The sequence below is a fragment of the Convolutriloba macropyga genome, chromosome 9 (assembly GCF_964194025.1).
Source record: "Convolutriloba macropyga chromosome 9, txConMacr16.3, whole genome shotgun sequence".
NCBI classification, from domain to species: Eukaryota; Metazoa; Xenacoelomorpha; order Acoela; family Convolutidae; genus Convolutriloba; species Convolutriloba macropyga.
The window spans coordinates 40787559-40811355 of NC_134476.1; the positions used below are offsets into that span (position 1 = coordinate 40787559).

A 23797-nucleotide genomic window follows, 5' to 3' on the forward strand; every position below is an offset into this window, starting at 1 on the left:
TGTTCCACCCTCAAGAAAAGAGTCCTTGGCGCGGCCTTCTACCGATTCAACTACTGTAATCGCGCCCTCACGGACAAAAGAGGAAACAGAAGACGAAGAACCCGTGTGCGTATACCGTATACCAAAGAAGGTGAATTTCCGGAAGTAAGTCATCTAAAAAGGAAAAACGACTGTCCGGAGAAAGTCGAAGTAAAGCCGGAACTCAAGGAAGGTGTTATTGCCTTCAGTTTGACAGACCGAGCACCTATGCTTATACAGAAGAACCTTGGCGGAGGAAAAGCTAGGTGTCTCGTACAGAGTGACCCGAAATCAAGAATCAGAAATCATCAGGAGTTGGTACTCCTAAAATTGGATGGATTTCTGGCTCCTGAGCAAGCTGGTGCTTTAAAGAGAGAAAATGCAATTTTGAAAGACAGGTTTTTAACTTTGCAAAAAAAGATCTACATAGATCAACCCAACAGCTGTGGTCAGCTGAGAAAGAAGAGGAAACTTTACTAATTGAAGTGAGGCGTTTAACGGAAAATAAAAACCTCAAGGAAAGGATGGAGGAACTCAAATCGAAAAGTAAAAGATGAAGAAATACTTCAAATCAATTACTCTTTGGAAGGGGGAAAAAGAAATGAAAAACTACAAGAGGACATAAATATTGAAAAAGACGAAACACAGAAACTAAAGAGAGAAAATGATCGACTAAGAAAGGAAAGAAACACAGCAAACTATGGTACAAACCACCCGAGGCGGAAGAACTCTCAATAATAGATTGTACATAAATTTCTATTTCACTGTTCTGATTTCTTACTTAATATCAAGCCGGCGCTTAGAATTGAATTCGAGCAAAACTTAGAGAAAACCATATAAGTTGAATAAGTGTATTTAACAATAAGACTAAGAGATTTTCTGGTAACCCTTTTTTATAAAACCCAAGTAGAAAAAATGCGTATTGAAAGATTTGAGTTTTAAATAATAGTAACGGGTAGGGTTCCTGGACGAGAATACTGTAAACTCAGGAAATTTCTTCACCATGTATTCATTTTAAAAAAATTGGTAATAACCAGTATCTCGTACTAATGTACTAATCGCAGGATAGTAAAATCACAAGCTATCAAGACTGATCAGTTAATCTTTTATTACGTCTGTCATTAATATTGTCACTATCATCAATGCTCTCATCAATACTGTCATTATCGTGGTTCATGACGAACAGATCAACTGTACAAACCTCTGCTACAGTAATATAAACCCTCTGTTTCAGTACAACTCTGATTCAGTAATACAATCCCCCAAGCTAATATAAACCCTTTAGAATAACAGCTTTAGAAAAACCCCCCGAACTATTATAGACAACCTACTTTCATATTAATCCAGATGATTAATTCCCATGTTTGTATTTGAATATACCCTACTTCAGATGTTTATACTCAAATAAATAGTTTTATTATACAAGTTAATTGCAATCTGTACATATATATATATTCCGACAAATAATTGAAAAATAAAACAAAAGCTATAATAGAATTGCACCACTATCAATGCATTCCCTTATCCTAATAGTACACAATGGCACACAATAGCTTCTAATATAGGAACTATAAAACAAATTGAGAACAATTACAACTCACCTGATTGAATGTAATTATCGAACAAAAAAATTGCATAGGCGATTTTATGTAACTGTATTGTATGTAGATAGATAATGAAAAGGTTAATTAAACCAACTCACCACATGTAAAACATGAATACACTTTGTAAAAATTAAATTTCTGCCAAAACGGAAAAGACACGTTTAAAATAGACATGACAAAAACCTATAAACAGATGTTAAAATAAACAGTATGCGAAACGTTAACACATTCTAAAACAATGAATCCCTGTTACAAAATTCTAAATACAATCAACAAAGCAAATGCTATAATCACCGGAAAAACACCTACAAAATTCGAACAGTTACAATAGTAGCAAAGTGGCAGGCCTAAACTATTAACGAATTATTGCGTAAAGAAACAGTTCAAATAGACAAAAGAACACCAACAAATATTTGATGAAATGAAATGGACGATAACTAAACAATTGGAAATCACCATGCCCGATACTAGCAAACCTTTTTAAACTTGACAGACACATCCAACACTGGAATTGGAGCAGCATTACTCCAACAACACCCTACGGAGAAAAAGATGAACTTAATCACGCAAACTCCAGACTGTTTACACCAATTGAAATGAGATTATCAACCCTCATTAGAGAATGATCGGCAATCATAATTACCCGAACGGAATATCAATTCTTATTAACAGTATCGGAACACCCGATTGTATTATTCTCAGATCATAAACCAATTATATACTTACTTACACAAAACAACCGAATCACAGAGTATATCGATTTCAATTGATATTGATGAAATTCCCAAACCTCCATATAATGTGGACCAAAGGTAAAAATTAAGCACTACCAGATTTACTAAGAACAACATTAGATTCCAGAAAACATTAAATTCTTCTCTGCAAAAACACCTTTGAAAAAATAATGTAAAAGAAGCACTATTACCACCACCGCAACCCCCGACAATCATTACACCTCCACCATATCATTGTCCGTGTGCGCCAGACCTAATTATAGAACCGAGGCCATTATATGAAAGTCCACGAATTCCTCACACACAACCACTCATACCCTCAGTTAAATTAAGCCAAATCCAAAACCCACCACCACTTGATTTTCAACATTTGAAACTTGACAAAAAACATAACTGCAGTTTAAGCTTCAGTCTCGGTATATTAAACGATGAGAATATACCACACACTAGGGAAGTTACATATTATGATAAACAATCTATAGAAAACTATGAAGTTTAACAAAAGACAGAATTGACCATAAACAAGAAAACTAAATGCACCATCTACGAGAATCACACTAGTTATATACTTCATAGGCTCAATACAACAAACTATTAAATAATACTACTTCATTCACTAACAAACATTCACTGACAAATAATCACTAACCAAACATCACTAAGCAAACCTTCACTAACCAAAAATCACTACTTCGAATGACACTGTTCAAGATAAACTCCACTCGCGAGATTATTGCACTATTACTCGTGACACCTACTGACTTATAATTTGCCTCCTCTTTATTTACACGGCTCACGTATAAATAGTACTTGCCAAGTAAAGCCTACACACTCACAAAATTTACTTTATTTCTGTGATAACCATTTTCATGAACCATATCACCAATATACTACAATAGATTATATCCATCAAAACATGACATCAAAATTTAAATAATAGGTCATTAATAAGGATTATGAAAATGTACTATCCAGTATTTTACTAATTTCATAAACAAAAATTAACAATATTCACCAATAGTATTCTTTCACCATCTCTAATATTCAACTAGCACCACTAATTTCCACCTTAGGTGATATACAAAACAGGTATATAAAAAACGAAGTTGAATAAATCATAAACATAAATTGAAAACACAAAAGAAAACATTGATTAACTGATTACAAATTTATTATGTTTTAGTATGTTGGCCAAAAGCGAACTCCGCCCCGATTCGCCTCTCAGTTATACCGTAGAGGAAGCAGAGATCAGCTCAGGACAAACAAGCCCAGCAGAAACCATCGTTGACACTAGCACCCAAACGATGGAGACCAAAGATAACGCACCATCACCGAAGAACCTCGTTGTAGAGATAGACAACCCCGAAGATCAACCTATAAGGCACAAGACGGTATCTAACAAACGTAAACAGATAGCCGCACAGGTTCCAAAAGCCAGGAATAATAACTTTACAGAAGTTTATATTAACCCGAACCGTAAACCAATTGCTTATATTGCGAATCAATCGCAACAAATTCATGCCATCCCACAAAGTCAGTCCACCCCAATATTACACCAGCAATATAGAAGCAATCCATGCCTTCACAGTAGTAATCCTTATCTTAACAACTATACAAGAATGCACCACCCATGCCGGTATCCTCCCGCCAGTACAACCACCACCACCCATGCCAGAACCACCAACTGAAATAAACACAACAATTCCCGTAAACGTACAAGGCAGACTTGGAAAACCAAGAAAGAATCCAATCATCGAACATCACAAACAACTGGTCATGGTTCAATCAGGAAAATTAAAGACTGTCACTCCAAGCACCAATAATCCAAAAAGCTTCTTTCACCCGAGCACTTATGAACAATCACCAGATAAAGCAGTCAGTGAGACAATTTGGTTTAATAACAATGACCCAATCTACTATTCCAAGCCAAAATCTGCAAATTACAACCCGCTGTTATCTGTATCGAATTTGGCAAAGATTCCATCTGAATCGAAACTACATACATTTCATATCTAGCGTCTTAAGCCTAACTACCCCAAACAAACAAGAATACTGTATACTCACGAAATTACTTCACCATTGGTATTCACATTTATAAAACATATTGGTAAAAACCAGTATCTCGTATAAAAGTACTAATCGCAGTATAGTACAATCACAAACTATTAAGCCTGATCAGTTAATGATTTATTACTTCTGTCATTAACGTTGTCACTATCATCAATGCTCTCGTAAATACTGCCATTATCGTGGTTCATGACGAACAGATTAACTATACAAACCTCTGCTACAGTAAAACAAACCCTCTGTTTCAGTACAACCCACTAATTCAGTTACACAATCCCCCCAACTAATATAAACCCTTTAGAATAACAGCTTTAGAAAAACCCCGAACTATTATAGACAACCCTAATTTCATATAATTCCAGATGATTAATTCCCATGTTTGTATTTGAATATACCCTACTTCAGATGTTTATACTCAAATAAATAGTTTTATTATACAAGTTAATTGCAATCTGTACATATTTTTTCGACAAATAATTGAAAAATAAAAAATAAAAGCTAGAATAGAATTGCACCACTACCAATGCATTCCACCAGCCTAATAGTACACAATGGCACACAATAACTTCTAATATAAGAAATATAGAACAAATTGAGAACAATTACAACTCACCTGATTGAATGTAAACATCGAACAAAAAATTTGCATAAGAGATTTCATGTAACTGTATTTTATGTAGATAGATAATTAAAAGGTTAATTAAACCAACTCACCACATGTAAAACATGAATACTATTTGTAAAAATTAAATTTCTGTCAAAACGGAAAAGACACGTTTAAAATAGACATGACAAAAACCTATAAACAGATGTTAAAACAAACAGTATGCGAAACGTTAACACATTCTAAAACATGAATCCCAGATACAAAATTCTAAATACAATCAAGAAAGCAAATGCTATAATCACCGGAAAAACACCTACAAAATTCGAACAGTTACACTAGTATCAAAGTGGGAGGCCTAAACAATTAACGAATTATTGCATAAGGAAACAGTTCAAATAGACAAAAGAACACCAACAAATATTTGATGATATGAAACGGACGATAACTAAACAATAGGAAATCACCATGCCCGATAATAGCAAACATTTTTATAGTTTGACAGACGCATCCAATACTGGAGTTGGAGCAGCATTACTCCAACAACACCCTAAGGAGAAAAATATGAATTTAATATCCGCTAACTCAGACTATTTACAACAATTGAAATGAGATTATCAACCCTCATTAGAGAATGTTCGGCAATCATAATTACCCGAACTGAATATGAATTCATATTAACAGGATCGAAACAGCCGATTGTATTATTCTCAAATCATAAACCAATTATATACTTATTTACACAAAAGAACAAACCAAATCACAGTATATCAACTTCAATTGATATGAAATTCCCAAACCTCCATAAAATACAGACCAAAGGAAAGAACTTAGCACTACCAGATTTACTCAGTAGAACAATTGATGAAGAACATTTTAGTAAATCCAGAGCTAAATTTTTATTAATTGCCGAAATGTTATGTTTTCATTAAGAACCCGCATGACCTATTGCAGATTCTACTAGCTGCTCTCAAACAACCTTCAATTAGAGTGACACACTCCTTTGACCATATCTTCTCGATTAAAAGTTTAAAGTCACTTTGAAAGTAAGAAAGTCATTTTTGAGATTGAGATAAGTCATATTTAACCAAAAGCTTAATAACGCAAATGAACAAAATCTCGATCCAATAAGCGCAAAAAAAGATGACGCATGGATATCAGTCAAAATTTCATGATTGAATGAACATAAAGCTAATTTGCAGTGATCGTGACACCATATGTAACAAAATTCTTAAGTAGGAAAAGAAAAAAAACCAGGAAGGAAGCGCAACTTTATAATTACGAAAAAAAAAAAACAGAAAAAAAATCAAAGAACATAGCCAACACATTGCCGGAAAATAGCCGCGATAGACGCTTGTGCCCTTCCCTGAATTGAAACAACTAAAGGAAGGTAGACAGATCGAACACCGGTCCATTACTCGACCACTAGACTTTAAGGGGTTATATTCGGACTGTCAATTTTATGACACATACGGTCTCAAATAAAAAGCCCTAAAAAAACTTCTAGGGCACTCTATTAACTAGTAATGGTTCATAAAATTTAAAGTTCAATAATTGAGATCAGAAATCATTTTTTTGAGTGAGGCAAGTCACGCCATTGACCTAAAAGCAGAAATGACGTCACGTACACAAACTCTAACTGCAAAACAGTAGAAGCCACTGAAGAGTGTCCGAGTGCGCCAGACCCAACTAAAGAACCAAGACCATCATATGAAAGTCCAAACCACTCATACCCTCAGTTAAATTAAGCGAAATCCAAAACCCATCACCAATAATACTACTTCATTCACTAACAAACATTCACTGACAAATAATCACTAACCAAACATCACTAAGCAAACCTTCACTAACCAAAAATCACTACTTCGAATGACACTGTTCAAGATAAACTCCACTCGCGAGATTATTGCACTATTACTCGTGACACCTACTGACTTATAATTTGTCTCCTCTTTATTTACACGGCTCACGTATAAATAGTACTTGCCAAGTAAAGCCTACACACTCATAAAATTTACTTTATTTCTGTGATAACCATTTTTATGAACCATATCACCAATATACTACAATAGATTATATCCATCAAAACATGACATCAAAATTTAAATAATAGGTCATTAATAAGGATTATGAAAATGTACTATCCAGTATTTTACTAATTTCATAAACAAAAATTAACAATATTCACCAATAGTATTCTTTCACCATCTCTAATATTCAACTAGCACCACTAATTTCCACCTTAGGTGATATACAAAACAGGTATATAAAAAACGAAGTTGAATAGATCATAAACATAAATTTAAAACACAAAAGAAAACATTGATTAACTGATTACAAATTTATTATGTTTTAGTATGTTGGCCAAAAGCGAACTCCGCCCCGATTCGCCTCTCAGTTATACCGTAGAGGAAGCAGAGATCAGCTCAGGACAAACAAGCCCAGCAGAAACCATCGTTGACACTAGCACCCAAACGATGGAGACCAAAGATAACGCACCATCACCGAAGAACCTCGTTGTAGAGATAGACAACCCCGAAGATCAACCTATAAGGCACAAGACGGTATCTAACAAACGTAAACAGATAGCCGCACAGGTTCCAAAAGCCAGGAATAATAACTTTACAGAAGTTTATTTTAACCCGAACCGTAAACCAATTGCTAATATTGCGAATCAATCGCAACAAATTCATGCCATCCCACAAAGTCAGTCCACCCCAATATTACACCAGCAATATAGAAGCAATCCATGCCTTCACAGTAGTAATCCTTATCTTAACAACTATAAAAGAATGCACCACCCATGCCGGTATCCTCCCGCCAGTACAACCACCACCACCCATGCCAGAACCACCAACTGAAATAAACACAACAATTCCCGTAAACGTACAAGGCAGACTTGGAAAACCAAGAAAGAATCCAATCATCGAACATCACAAACAACTGGTCATGGTTCAATCAGGAAAATTAAAGACTGTCACTCCAAGCACCAATAATCCAAAAAGCTTTCACCCGAGCACTTATGAACAATCACCAGATAAAGCAGTCAGTGAGACAATTTGGTTTAATAACAATGACCCAATCTACTATTCCAAGCCAAAATCTGCAAATTACAACCCGCTGTTATCTGTATCGAATTTGGCAAAGATTCCATCTGAATCGAAACTACATACATTTCATATCTAGCGTCTTAAGCCTAACTACCCCAAACAAACAAGAATACTGTATACTCACGAAATTACTTCACCATTGGTATTCACATTTATAAAACATATTGGTAAAAACCAGTATCTCGTATAAAAGTACTAATCGCAGTATAGTACAATCACAAACTATCAAGCCTGATCAGTTAATGATTTATTACTTCTGTCATTAATGTTGTCACTATCATCAATGCTCTCATAAATACTGCCATTATCGTGGTTCATGACGAACAGATTAACTATACAAACCTCTGCTACAGTAAAACAAACCCTCTGTTTCAGTACAACCCACTAATTCAGTTACACAATCCCCCCAACTAATATAAACCCTTTAGAATAACAGCTTTAGAAAAACCCCGAACTATTATAGACAACCCTAATTTCATATAATTCCAGATGATTAATTCCCATGTTTGTATTTGAATATACCCTACTTCAGATGTTTATACTCAAATAAATAGTTTTATTATACAAGTTAATTGCAATCTGTACATATTTTTTCGACAAATAATTGAAAAACAAAAAATAAAAGCTAGAATAGAATTGCACCACTACCAATGCATTCCACCAGCCTAATAGTACACAATGGCACACAATAACTTCTAATATAAGAAATATAGAACAAATTGAGAACAATTACAACTCACCTGATTGAATGTAAACATCGAACAAAAAATTTGCATAAGAGATTTCATGTAACTGTATTGTATGTAGATAGATAATTAAAAGGTTAATTAAACCAACTCACCACATTAAAACATGAATACTATTTGTAAAAATTAAATTTCTGTCAAAACGGAAAAGACACGTTCAAAATAGACATGACAAAAACCTATAAACAGATGTTAAAACAAACAGTATGCGAAACGTTAACACATTCTAAAACATGAATCCCAGATACAAAATTCTAAATACAATCAAGAAAGCAAATGCTATAATCACCGGAAAAACACCTACAAAATTCGAACAGTTACACTAGTAGCAAAGTGGGAGGCCTAAACAATTAACGAATTATTGCATAAGGAAACAGTTCAAACAGACAAAAGAACACCAACAAATATTTGATGATATGAAACGGACGATAACTAAACAATAGGAAATCAACATGCCCGATAATAGCAAACATTTTTATAGTTTGACAGACGCATCCAATACTGGAATTGCAGCAGCATTACTCCAACAACACCCTAAGGAGAAAAATATGAATTTAATATCCGCTAACTCAGACTATTTACACCAATTGAAATGAGATTATCAACCCTCATTAGAGAATGTTCGGCAATCTAATTACCCGAACTGAATATGAATTCATATTAACAGGATCGAAACAGCCGATTGTATTATTCTCAAATCATAAACCAATTATATACTTATTTACACAAAAGAACAAACCAAATCACAGTATATCAACTTCAATTGATATGAAATTCCCAAACCTCCATAAAATACAGACCAAAGGAAAAAACTTAGCACTACCAGATTTACTCAGTAGAACAATTGATGAAGAACATTTTAGTAAATCCAGAGCTAAATTTTTATTAATTGCCGAAATGTTATGTTTTCATTAAGAACCCGCATGACCTATTGCAGATTCTACTAGCTGCTCTCAAACAACCTTCAATTAGAGTGACACACTCCTTTGACCATATCTTCTCGATTAAAAGTTTAAAGTCACTTTGAAAGTAAGAAAGTCATTTTTGAGATTGAGATAAGTCATATTTAACCAAAAGCTTAATAACGCAAATGAACAAAATCTCGATCCAATAAGCGCAAAAAAAGACGACGCATGGATATCAGTCAAAATTTCATGATTGAATGAACATAAAGCTAATTTGCAGTGATCGTGACACCATATGTAACAAAATTCTTAAGTAGGAAAAAAAAAACCAGGAAGGAAGCGCAACTTTATAATTACGAAAAAAAAAACAGAAAAAAAATCAAAGAACATAGCCAACACATTGCCATCAAAACCCATCACCACTTGACTTTTAACATTTAAAACTTAACGAAAAACGTAACTGCAGTTTAAGCTTAGGTCTCGATATATTAAACGATGAGGATAGACCACACACTAACGGAGTTACATATTATGATACACATATTATGATCTATAGAAAACTATGAAGTTTAACAAGACAGACTTCACCATAAACAAGAGAACTAAATGCACCATCTATGAGAATCACAATAGTTAAATCCTTCATAGGCTCAATACCAAAAATTATTAAATAACCCTACCTCATTCACTAACAGACATTCACTGAGAAACATTCACTAACTAAATATCACTAACCAAACATTCAGTAACCAAACATCACTACTTTGAATGACACTGCTTAGGATAACTCCACCCGCGAGAGTATTTCACTTTTACTTGTGACAGCTACACATCTATAATTTGCCTCCTCACTATTTACAAGGCTGACGTATAAATACTACTTGCCAAGTAGAGCCTACACACTCATAACATTCATACTTTCTTTCTGTACTAACCATTTTTATCAACCATATCACCAATATACTAGAATAGATTGTATCCATCAACACTTGACATCAAAATTTGAATAATAGGTCATAGATAATGATTATGAAAATGTATTATCCAGTAATCTACTACTTTCATTAATAATAATAAACAGTATTCACCAATAGTATTCTTTAACCAACTCCAATATTCAACTAACACCACTACCTTTCACCTTGTCTGATATACAAAACGGGTATTAAAAAAACGAAGTTGAATATATACACAAAAATTGAAAGCACAAAATAAAACATTGAATAATTGATTACTAAATTATAAGGTTTGTATGTTGGCCAAAAGCGGAATCCACCCTGATTCGCCTCTCAGTTATACCGTAGAGGAAGCAGAGATCAGCTCAGGACAAACAAGCCCAGCAGAAACCATCGTTGACACTAGCACCCAAACGATGGAGACCAAAGATAACGCACCATCACCGAAGAACCTCGTTGTAGAGATAGACAACCCCGAAGATCAACCTATAAGGCACAAGACGGTATCTAACAAACTTAAACAGATAGCCGCACAGGTTCCAAAAGCCAGGAATAATAACTTTACAGAAGTTTATTTTAACCCGAACCGTAAACCAATTGCTAATATTGCGAATCAATCGCAACAAATTGATGCCACTCCACTATGTCAGTCCACCCCAATATTACACCAGCAATATAATAGCAATCCATACCATCACAGTAGTAATGCGGATCTTAACAACTATACAAGAATGTACCACCCATGCCGGTATCCTCCCGCCAGTACAACCACCACCACCCATGCCAGAACCACCAACTGAAATATCAACAACAATTCCCGTAAACTCACAAGGCAGACTTGGAAAACCACGAAAGAATCCAATCATCGAACATCACAAACAACTGGTCATGGTTCAATCAGGAAAATTAAAGACTAGCAATTTAAGGTTTCCACATGCTGTCACTCCACGCACCAATAATCCAAAAAGCTTCTTTCACCCGAGCACTTATGAACAATCACCAGATAAAGCAGTCAGTGAGACAATTTGGTTTAATAACAATGACCCAATCTACTCTTCCGAGCCAAATTCTGCAAATTACAACCCGCTATCATCTTTCTTGAACTGGGCAAAGATTCCATATGAATCGAAACTACATACACTTCATATCGAGCCTTTTGGCAAGCTTCAGCATCGTCACGACTTTATTCCTCCGATACCCTCTGAAAATACGCAGACCGTGAAATATAGTACAAAGAATTTGGGAGGAGATAAAACACACCAAAGTTTATATCCAACTAAAACAGCTTTATAGTCTCGCAGAACAATTCCACAATTCCTTTATAATTACGACCACAAATTCATTATACCACGAAGCTGCGTACTCGACCATGTGATAGCAAAGGCATCACGGGACAATTGCCTATAAGATCTATAGCCATGAACTTTTCCAACTAAGCTCTAATTTCCTACAACCAACATCTAAAGACGTCAACAATAATAATTTCCAAGTACATGAAACAAAATTAGTTCACAATCTAATACATTACACCTTCTTCAAGGATAAAATTGCACATGGAAATTATTTATACATCAATGATCAACTAACTTCACCATATTTCCTCAACTACGCTTATACTATCAAACCAAAATACCTTAAGGGAACAATCCGAAACTATGATCCCCTGAAAAAATACTATAACTTCAAACCGACAGAACATCCAAAAAAAACCTTTAATAGTTCCGATAGCAGCACTGGAACCATGTGAAAATTATAACATCACATACACGGCAGTGTACCAGAAGAAACCGTACAAAAATATGTAGAATATTATACCAAGCGTGACTGAAAGCGTGACCGATAGAAGCACTGGAACCATGTGAAAATTATAACATCACATACACGCAGTGTACCAGAAGAAACCGTACAAAAATATGTAGAATATTATAACAAGCGTGACTGAAAGAAGAGTACCAAGCGAGACTGAAAGAAGTCCGTACAGCAGTCTCAGCAACATTTTTGGAAATGAATTAAATAGATATTCTAAACGCTCTAGCAGACCTACTAGTCCAGAATAAGGAGTTCCTCAAAGAGTTCGAGGAATTCAAACAGCAGCCCAACCAACCCAAACAAACAAAAATACTGTAAATTCAAGAAATTTCACCATTTTTATTCCCATTTATAAACAATATTTGTAATAACCAGTATATCTTATTACAACCCTCTAATTCAGTAATACAAACCTCCCAACTAATATAATCACCAGACTAATAATCCAAACTAATTCTATAATCACCAGAAAAACATCTACAAAATTCGAACCGTTACAAAAATAGCACCTAATTCGAAAATTTCACAATTCGAAACTTATAACAAAAATACATTTACAAGTAATAATAATCAGAAGTGGTTTTCAACTGAATTATAACAAATAAACGCCAGGAACGGACACAACACGGCACGAAAGGAGCAGTGTGTACAGTAGGAATTTAAAATATTGGAGAATAAAGTCTACAACAAATAACGACATAATTAACAACTAACACTAAGAATATGCAAGAACACTCGATCTCACGAGATCAAAATCAAACACGTCTCGGTCCATTTCCAACAAACCTTTGCGTCATAAAGCAGACCAGCTACTGTCCTCAAATAAATTCTGCCAAGAACACAATTGTGAGGGAACACTTACAAAAATATGTTCGGTTGCTGTTTATTACGATTCTTGTGGATGGTAACCACGAAGAATCCATTTTTATTAAACTAACATCTAACACTTCAAAACACATACTAACGAACAACTTTTTACAAGAAAAAAATTTTATCTTTCTCCAACCGGAAGAGATACTATGTATACCTGTAAAATTATCACCAAAACAAACAATTGAAATTAATCGTAACAAGGATCTCATGAGCACATAGGTAAAATAATTTAACATGAACCACAAGTTGAGTTCAATACAATTGAACCGAAAACAAAAAACGATTGATAACACTATAAACCTTTTAACATACAACAGCTAACACTTATACTTTCGAAGCAAATCAGGTAAGTTGGTCTACACTACGCAGAAAGGACATCATAACAGCAGACCTCCACATGCTTTTGGTGAAGTGGAAGGTCAGATGTAGTAGTGTAAGCTATCGTTCCGCGGGCGAAGACGTCGCCGTTTGACAGGACAGCCCTTGCACTTCGCCAATCCAAAAGTTAATGGAATAGATAATTTTGTGGTTTATGATGTTCATGAACTTATTCGAGATTGTACAAACAAAGAAAGAAAAGAGAATGAATTCAATGCTTCAGACAAACCTTTTCAAAAACTAAACAACCCGGAAAGATGGAGTCAATCTTGATTGACATCCATAACGAACTTAAAAATATTTATTCAGAAAATAAATAAACTGAAATACTCAATCGTGATTGGATAAAAATATATTTATTCTTTCCCCCTAAAAATTGGTTGTATTTCTTCCTTCACTCTTTTAGCTGGTTACTTCTAGAGTCAGACAGACCTGATATAACAATAAAGTATATGCATCTCTCTCCTCTCGTGAAATATAAAATGCGAGGCTAAGTCTAGACCGTAGCATTGGGGGCCGTGCGCTGTCCACTAGTACTCCTATAGAAGAGTAACAGACTAAAGCATAGAACTTTAATTAGTCAGGTAAGCCTTAAGATTAATATTATTCTTGAGTCTACCATAAGACAACCTGGATTATTCCCGATAAAAGGTAAGCCCAGGACACGTCTTAAAAAAACACTTCGAATCAACAAGAAAGGAATGACATCTTCAAGACAGTAAAAATTAAAAAACCATTAAGAAAAAACAAAACATTAAAATTAACAAAATCGCTGGAAAACATTGAAATCGAAAATTTTGTATTAAGAGAAACAGATCCGATAACATTGTTAAATCGCCAAAACTCTCAAAATGAACCAACACTGATAAGCTTAAAAACGACAGGGTTAACCTTCAAGAAATAACACGTCAAAAACAAAAATCAGCAATCCAATAAACATTGCGAAAGAATAAGGCAGGGCATATAGAAACTGATCTAGATTCAAAAACAAAATAAAAACTAAATGTCAGGAATATAGATGATTACTTCTGATGGCACAGCATTAAAAATTTTTATACCAAAACCTCTCCCTTGTTGGAGACACCTTTGTTAAAATGAGCTCAAATTCAAGTTAAAAAGTCGAAAAATAGTTTAAGAAACCCGAGAACAAAATTAAAGTTCATAACAACTGGAAAGCAGAAAATATGAAACTAAAGGCAAAGAGATTTCGTAGAAAAAAGGCCACCTAACATTGTAGGTTCAATAAAATTGCAGAACCATACTCCTGTCAAAATAAAACAACAAAAACAGAACTCGAAGTTTCGGAAAATTGGAATTTTGTCATAAGACAAAATGTTAAAAAAACAATTTGCAGGAACAAATTCTCATTGAAATAACATTTAACTTCAAAAAATAATTTGATTATCACGAACACAAACTTAAGATCCCTGACCGTGCATAGAAAGTCACATTCTACAAAGTAAAATCAGATCTCAACGAAAACAAAAATCCAAAAATTGGACAAAAACAACCAATTTAAATTAATTCAAATTTAATAAAAACAAAAATACGACACATCTAAAACAGAGGAGTTCATAGCAACGATTATCGAAGGGACTCTGTCATATACACTGATTACAAAACACTCCTTTCAAAAACTTTATTGAAAAAAGCCAAAAATTAACTAAAAATTGGGAAATGCGAGTCAATTTTTCGATTTTACATTTGAAACGCTATATTGGGATACAAATTGATGAAGCATAAATCATAAAATAATTCTACAAAAAAAGAACAGCAAACTGACAAACTGGCCAAATGTACGAAAAAACGGGTTTCAATCCACGCAGCGCTTGAACAAAACGTCTCTCACTCAGAAATAATTAGTTCACATGGCAACTTTACTCACTTTAGGACAAAATGCCTTGTGAATAAATAGTATTTCCGGTACAAGAAAACCTCAACGCAACAAATACACCTCTTCTCAAAAACCTTAAAAGTACACAATCCTCTTCGAGTAGTAAAAAAAGTTAAGAGAAGGCCCGGCTATAACTTTGCGACTATTAATGCCTGAACAAAAAATCAAGAAACAAAATCTAGCAAGGGATAGGAAACTAAATTTTATTTAGAGCAAAAAACTTGATTCCAATTGTATTCAACAAAAAACTTCTGTTGGATTTAGATTTTTAATAGATTTTACTTCACATGAATCGATAGTAAATATTCACATGTAGTAAATTTGCTCACAGTTGCTCTTTTTTATTTGAAAGCTTGAATTGAAAATTCAAATGAGCTATTTCGCAAACGAACCTATTAATAAAATATACCCGTATCCTGTAACTGTATTATATCCTGTTGAGAAATGACTGCATGTGCAAGCTAACAATGCTTTCACATCTTACTTAGCCTTCATCTACATATTGGTCGCTGACATTGCAGCCTCTCGTGCTTTCGGGTGAGTGTCGTGGTCAAAAGCAGCGTCATCATGGGGGAATGATGGGTATGCATTGGCAGCCATAGTGGGAACAGCCGAGTAGTTATTGGCCACGACTGAACTCACAGGCGGAGCACTCGGCTGCATCCCACGAATTCCACCACTCGGGTTGTTCACATGATGATGCCCTGGCGCGTTGGTCCCAGCAAGAGCTCGTTCGTGTTTCAGCAGTCGCCGAATCGAAGCCAGGTCGTCTTGGGTTAACATGACTTCATTTCTGGAGGGATACGCAGTAGGAGCACCCGCTTCTGAGGAGTCACCGCTGTGTGCATCATCAATATCGTCCATGAGTCCGTCCGACATTTTAGCCCCGAGGGGGAAGTGGTTGGGTCGGAACCCTGAGGAGGTATAAGATGGTGGCATGGATCCCTTTCGTGGAACCCATTTGTGCAATGAGCCCTTGCGGCTGTTCAGACCAAAACTGGAACTTTTGGGGGATATAGCTGAAATGAAAACTAATCAGTAATTTATGTTTCGATCGCAAAAGTAGCAGCACAACTGCACCCTTTAAGACACCAATTTAGTTCCGAGTCAAAACCCAGAGAGACTGCAAATTTATAAATGAAAAGATATGCCTATTTGAATTGAACTTCATAAACTGGGGGGGGGGGGGGAGGAGGGGGTCGATCCGTAGCTTAATACGGAGCGTAGCATCTAGCTTCAACCGGTCGGGGGGGGGGGCAAAGTTCACTACTACCCAAAACCACCCTTAAGGCTACATGGCAGAGTCGGATGAGTGCGACGATGGATGCTGAACAACTAGATTGATGACGATAAAGTAACTCCCACAGAATTTCAAACAGTCCGCTGGAATAAGTCTTTCGAAACTTGGAAAGCTCCATACTTACAAGGTGTGAGCTCGCCCTCTTTGACTGCTGCTCCGTTTTCAATGAAGATGTCGAATAGAGCAGCGACCATCTCAGAGATCACAAGAGACGTGGCATTCTTGGACATGAGTCTGATCACGAACACTCCGTCATGTTGCAGGTAGGAATCCACGAAGGGACGCAGCAGATTCTAAAACATTCTACTCAGTTTGTGATTGCAAACACCTTAATTCACCCAAGGAAAATTCAACCACTGAGAGAACCAGCACGCAGACATCCCAGTATAGACCTAATCATTTGCAAACCATGAACTGAATTAATCATCACATCGACAGCTTTCACGAAAATTTCAACATATGATGGCGTTGGGTATTGAACATGTAACAAGATACACAGTTCGTTGTCAGTTGTCAATTGTTATGTCAGCTGTATCGACTGCCTATAAATTAGTTGGACTGGCGAGAGCAATATTACTACAATAGATAGATAATTGACAGATACTGGGTGGGCTCCAACATCTCCAATTAATGTGCGGAAAAACTCATTTTGCTAGGGATTTCACGCTCGCAACTCAGGTAAAAAAATAGCATGAACGAAATGAACAAAAAGCCGGCTTCAAGTGATCTTGACACAAACTGCGACATGAATCCTGCTGACAAAAAAACCAAAAAATATCTCACGTGTCGCTATCGAAGATTTTAATATTTTCTGTTTTGACCTGCATATTTAGTGACATATAATGCATGTTTTTGTTTAATAAAAGTTAAAACAGGCTTTGAAACCTGGGAACAAAAGTAATTCGTGATCATTTAGATAAATTGTGCTTAATTTACTTTAATATTGGCTCAATTTGCATTCTTGTCTCAACTAATCAACTGTTGTTAAAGTTTTTGTGTTGCTTATCAAATCTTATCAGCAGGATAATCTTTAGAGATCTAAACAGCAGTTCTAAAAAGCAAGTTCAAACAGTCTGTTTATTGGTAATGGAAATTAAAGCTTTTAATCGCTGGGAGAAAACTATTTTCGACTAGCTTAAGCTTGCTGGAAAATTCTGTGCGACAGAGTCGCAGAAGCCATTATTTTCATAATTTGCGTTCACATTGCTTGATTTGTTATTTGTTCCGACCCCTCTTGAGGGGGGGGTGGAACTATATACTCAAATGGGTTTTTTTGTTCAGTCAATTTTGGCCGATTGATATATTCATCGTAGAGAGTTGGGACTGGTTTCAATAGAAAGCTTGTGCAGCGTAGAATATGGAATTAAAAAGGTTTTGTTGATTTTCGTTTTTTAACAGGGAGATATCGAGGTTTAAACTTTCGACAAAATAGAGTGAATTCCGTTGATTTCATTCACCTTTTTTCGGAATTTTTGACTAAAACTTCGCCAATTTTAATATAATTTAATAAAATTTTTCAAGAAATATTTGTTGATTTTACGTTTAAAGACAAAATATATGGTCGGCTATTTTCATTTTTTTGTCACAAATTCCCGGCTAAATATTTACAAAATTCAGATTTTTTCATCAAAAACAGCCCGAATTAAGTTTCTTTAGTCCACTCTGATTAAATTTGCAGGAAGTGCACACCCAAACACCACTAACACAATCCTTGTAGACTGAAAAGTGGGCTAATTCTGCTTCAACTTCCGCTGAGAGTGCTCTGTAAATAAAACTTTGCTGTTTTTTGCTAACTTTATTCGTGATTATCAAAAACGCAGCAATTATTTTTGGTTTTCTAACTAACAAAATAGCTATATCAATGACATTCTAAAAATTCTTAATGGACAATCCAGCATAAGCAGGGCTAGTTTTGTACCAATCTTGGACCGTTACAATCCAAAAATAATTCGGATTGTCATCAGTCGGTTTTTTTATATAAAAAATTCGATATTTTTATATAAACTAAAAAACAGAACATTTCAAATCAAAGGTCACAAGTGAAAGGTCCTATTGGCTTCCTGCTTTCCTCCAAATTAATTAATCTAGTTGATTGCTTGAAAGCTTATGGTCACTTTGACTTTTAAAATATTTGATTTTTAAGAAATGGCTTGTTGAACTTTGCCTCCATTTTTCATAATTTGGTCAACTTGTAGCTTAGCGTCAGCAATCAAAGAGTGCTCCAACTTTCTGCTGAATTCAAAATTAGTCTTTATTGTGGTTTTACGCCTCAAGTTATGGTGTCCTGGTTTTGATACTATTCGATTTTACAATTTTTTTGTTATTTTTATATATTTGCCCATTTTTCAGGTTTTCTAGTTTTGTCAATTTATCACGATATTGGCAGTTCATATATCAAATTTTTTGCGTTAAAAAACAAACAATTGATGATATTTTAATCCTTAAAGATATAGATTGTCGTTCTTTACCTCTTCGATAATACTTTCTCGAAGAATTTAATTGAATTTTTTAAATTTGTCTTTAACTGTCGTTTTCACTTTGTCTTTTTAGTCATATTTAATTTCCTGTAAAATGACCCGATTTGATTGGCTTTTTATGGAAGAGTAGATGAGCAGATGTTCTAATATAAGAACAAAGATGATGGCTTTCACTTTCATGCCTTTGAAAACAATTGTTTTCCAAAATAAAAAAAAAATTACTTCAACTTCGCAATTTTGTTCCTTCTATTGTCTGTTTGTTACCTGGCCTCGTTCATTAAAGGTTAATGATGACATTTTTTTCAAGGGAAGGTGTCATAAGAGATTGGTGTCACAAACCTAATGTTTATAAAGAATTCGTGATGACTTTACTGGCTTCGACGCGGGTTTTTCACAAAAAAAACTAATTTTTGATTTTTGTCATATTTGACGTTCTTTTTGTAGACGTAAGGCATATTCTGGATAAATGCAGTTCTCATGGGCTTCCTTTGGAAGAATAAACGACCCATTCAATATTTTCATTTTGTAATTAATGGCTTTCATGTCTTTGGAAATAAATTTTTTTCGATAAAAACAAGCATTACATAATTTTTCTTTTTTGTCTAATTTTTACCTAGTTTCATTAATGAGAGGTCAGAGAATACATTTTAAGGGAAGGTGTGAAAAGGGATTGGTGTCACAAATCTAATGTTTTTAATGAATTCGTTATGACTTTACTGGCTTCCACACGGGTTTTTCACAAAAAGTAAATGAATTTTTGGTTTTTGTCATATTTGACGTTCTTTTTGTAGACGAAAGACATATTCTGGATAATTGCAGGTCACAAGGGCTTCCTTTGGAAAAATGGACGAACCTATTCAAATTTTTCCTTTAGTAATTGATGGCTTTCATGTCTTGAAATTTTTTTCAAAAAAAACAATTATTACATAATTTTGAATTTTCTTTTCTTGTCTGATTTTTACTTAGTTTCATTAATTGGCGGTCACAAAATACATTATTGTTTTTCAACGAAGGTGCAATCGAACATATTTTTGGGGCCAAAGTATGGCTTTACGGCTTCCAAAACTTTTTCTGGCAAGTTTTCATTGATTTGTTTGTTGTCTATTTGTTGTTCTTTTTGTAACTGCAAAAAAAGTGAATACCGACAGCTCTTACTTCCGTTCTATAGAAGCATTGGTAACTGTAAACCTATGGGATATTTTAGCTGATTCCTAATGGTTTTCATTACTTTGAAGTTAATTGTTTTTAAGTCTCTGTTCTTTTTTGTCTAATTGTTACCAAGCATTATTATGAACTGGTGAAAAACCATGTTTTTTCTGGTGAAGTACAAGTTATTTTGTTTGTTTTCAGTTTTATCTGACGCTATTTTGACTTTGTTATTAAGTTTTGTTTTTTAAAACGGACATAATTTTTTTGATATAATTAATGTTTGTTGTTGTTGTTTGATTTTGCCATTCGTCTTCGCTCGTTTTCTTAATATCGGCATATCTCATCAATCTAATGCATCATTTTTTACTCCACTGAGTTATTTGCTTTGGAGGCTATCTTTTCGTTCATACACCAGTTTTTTTTATAATACTTGAATTTTTGTGTTTTTCTATCTGTTCCTCATTTGGTAGACAATTATGCCAAAACTGTAGATGAGCGGGCTCGGAACCTTATGTGCGATCGCACATTACCGAGCCTCCTTGTTTAGTTTAAAGCATCCAACTTAAGCTGATAATTTGTGGAACTGCACCAGTTGTTAGGCAACATACACAACTTTTTGAGCGATCTTAGTGACAATCCAACGATACTTTATGGTTGGTGGTTTTCAAAGTTGATAATTTTCAAAAGTTATTATAGGCGGTTTCGGTCTACAGCACACAGAGGGGTAATAAAAACTAGGCACAAAGAAAAATTGGTTAAACTACATCGTTCTTTTGCTATTCGCCACGCTGTTGCGATTCGAAATATACAATTTTACGGACGAAAATCAAAAGCTACTTGAATTATAGCAGCATGCATAAAAAGGTTACAAAAAGTGACATTATCGAGGCCTCGCCAGCAAAGGAATTGTGCGAAAATTTCATTTTCAAAACCTCATTTTTCAATAAGATAACGCTCTTGTGTATAAATCGAAGATCACCAGTCACTTCAAATAATAGCAGCTGGAGGTACTGGAATGCTCAAAAATAGTCCCTATCTGAATCCAATTGAAAATTTCTGGACAATTTTAAAGCAGCAATTACGATAACCGAGTTCTTTTAGAAAAATTGGAATAAAAATGGAATAAGAAATTTCGAAAATATTTTGAAAACAATATAAACCGTCTACTAGCTGTTCAAAAAGCTAAAGGCCGAATGACTCGTTAGTAAAGAACTCACTCGAACTCTAATTTCTCCAGTGTACGAAGCTTTTTGGTACCATAGTGTATTGTAGCTTCTTCAGTTCTAAGAGGTCATAAAACAAGAAAATTCGTATAAACAGGATTGACATCGTAGAAGAAGAACAAAACTCAATTAAATCGAATGTTAAAAACGAGGAGGCTTTCATTTAGCCTCGCCTTTAACTTCCAAATGAAATTGTTCCAAATGAAAGAAATGTTCGTCAAACTTTCTACGTTACAGCTCCGCAATTTGTGTCGACTGTCTTTACTGTAACTGCTTTCTTATATGGTAGTCAAATCGTAGTTAAAATATACCAATCTTTTAAAGGGAAAGGCCAATTTGAATAAATGAAAGAGGATGTCATAGAGAGGACAAAACAGTATAACATATCATACTTACAATGTTTTTGCTGGAATCCAATTTGTCCATGAGTGTGAGATGTTTCCTTATGTACTCGTATCTGAACAAAAGAGAACATTTCACCTTCCATTTATACCAAGGTAGTACGACAATCCGAGAAGCAGAAATCAGTACTTGATCAATATCTCCATGTGTTTCAGGCATTCGGGGTCATTCGTCGTGCAAATCTTTAGGTTGTAAGACTTTAACACTGAGTTCGGGCCTTTTCAGCCCAGTTTAAATTCAGATCTTTCTAATGCAGTCACTTTTTTAAAATGCTGCCAAAATATTTCGGTACTTTTTATTCTGAAACTAATAATTCACTAGAAAGATATCACGACAAAAAGCTCTTCGGAAATTGCATTGTAAGCAACAATTAAAATAGGTTGATTGTTCAATTTTCAAAATCTTAAATTTAATTTAATTTCCTTGTTTATTATACGTTGTGATTATAGATAGGGTTACCTGTTCTTCCTGAATATGATTCTCCACATCCAGAGTGCGAAGTTGGAGGTGTTGATGATTGCCATGAACATGAGTAGGAACCAGACAAAGAGGAAGATCCTCTCGTTGAACAGATTGATGGACAACACACACTGCACTGTCACTGGTTGGATCTGGCCCATCTTACGCACCTGAACACAAACCAGGTTAAACATGTGCTTCTACTACTTATGGTGTTTTGAACAGATCCTACCATAGTCAAAGAAATATAGGAGCAAAAATCTTTCTACTGTTTTTCGAGTATTTCTCTCCCGGAATATACCAATCTGAAAATAAAAAATCGATTTGTATGTGAAAAAAAATTATAAGTCAAGATGCGACTTTAAATCGCACCTTCTTTCGTAATGGTTTCCTAATTTTCAGTGTAAAAGGCAAATTTCAACTCACGGAGAAATCGCACAAAGTGACTCTTGGAAATCGTTTGCTGTTTGTCCAATCAACCCCATCGTACATACTCTGCAACACGTCAAACCCATACGCATGGAACTTGGGTCCCAGAAAGGAGTCCAGGCAGAACAACTGTGCCCACGCGTTGAACACAAACAGCACTTTTGTCAACAAGTAAACAAGCCCCAAGTAGTTGCCATATCGACTTCCGCATGTCAGGCAGAAACTATTCGTCTCTCGGAGCTTTCGTCTAACTTCACTTAGTTGAGTCTTGGAGTATTGTCTTCTGTTTTTGATGTACCTGTGGAACTGAAGAGATAGGTTCTTCACAGCTTTGTCACGCTTTTCGGGGTCAATCACGTGGGATTTGTCACTGAGTGCGGAGACTATGTTCGAGATGTCTATTGAACTGTCGGCCACTGCAGTCCATAAGAGGCTCGGTAGAAAGAAGAGCAGGGATTGCACTGAAATTGAATTAATTGCTATGAACTTAGTTTCTGTACTATTTTCATCTTTCTCATCCCTAACAATTAGCTCTCAGCGGTAGCAAAAAAATCTCATTAAAATGACCACTATGTTAGCATTTACTAAAACGGGCACAGGAATTCCGCGATTATATGCGGTTACCTGCAATAGCAATCGGAACTCAATAGCCGCGGCTCA

General features: G+C 35.1%; 3 protein-coding genes across 10 annotated transcripts in view; 1 reads left to right on the forward strand and 2 right to left on the reverse strand.

Moving 5' to 3' along the window:
- The window catches only part of LOC142345782 (ADP-ribosylation factor-related protein 1-like), a 247986-nt gene that overhangs the window by 158422 nt on the left and 65767 nt on the right, over positions 1-23797 (reverse strand). The window lies entirely within an intron of this gene.
- Positions 1-23797, forward strand: part of LOC142345783 (ubiquitin-conjugating enzyme E2 A) — a 177287-nt gene that overhangs the window by 31490 nt on the left and 122000 nt on the right. The gene's annotated exons all lie outside the window — the stretch shown is intronic.
- LOC142345779 (innexin unc-9-like) overlaps positions 1-23797 on the reverse strand; it is a 72889-nt gene that overhangs the window by 28217 nt on the left and 20875 nt on the right. For 5 of the 8 annotated variants that reach the window (XM_075398117.1, XM_075398116.1, XM_075398119.1 and 2 more), the window contains 5 exons: positions 23135-23598; positions 22709-22878; positions 22244-22304; positions 17123-17291; positions 16090-16717 (listed from right to left, as the gene is read on the reverse strand). In XM_075398117.1, the coding sequence (XP_075254232.1) occupies positions 16194-16717; positions 17123-17291; positions 22244-22304; positions 22709-22878; positions 23135-23598 (1388 nt within the window). In that variant the 3' untranslated portion in view covers positions 16090-16193. Of the gene's footprint in view, positions 1-11121; positions 11231-16089; positions 16718-17122; positions 17292-22243; positions 22305-22708; positions 22879-23134; positions 23599-23797 lie in introns of those variants that run through there. The other 3 variants (XM_075398113.1, XM_075398114.1, XM_075398115.1) reach the window with 2 other exon arrangements.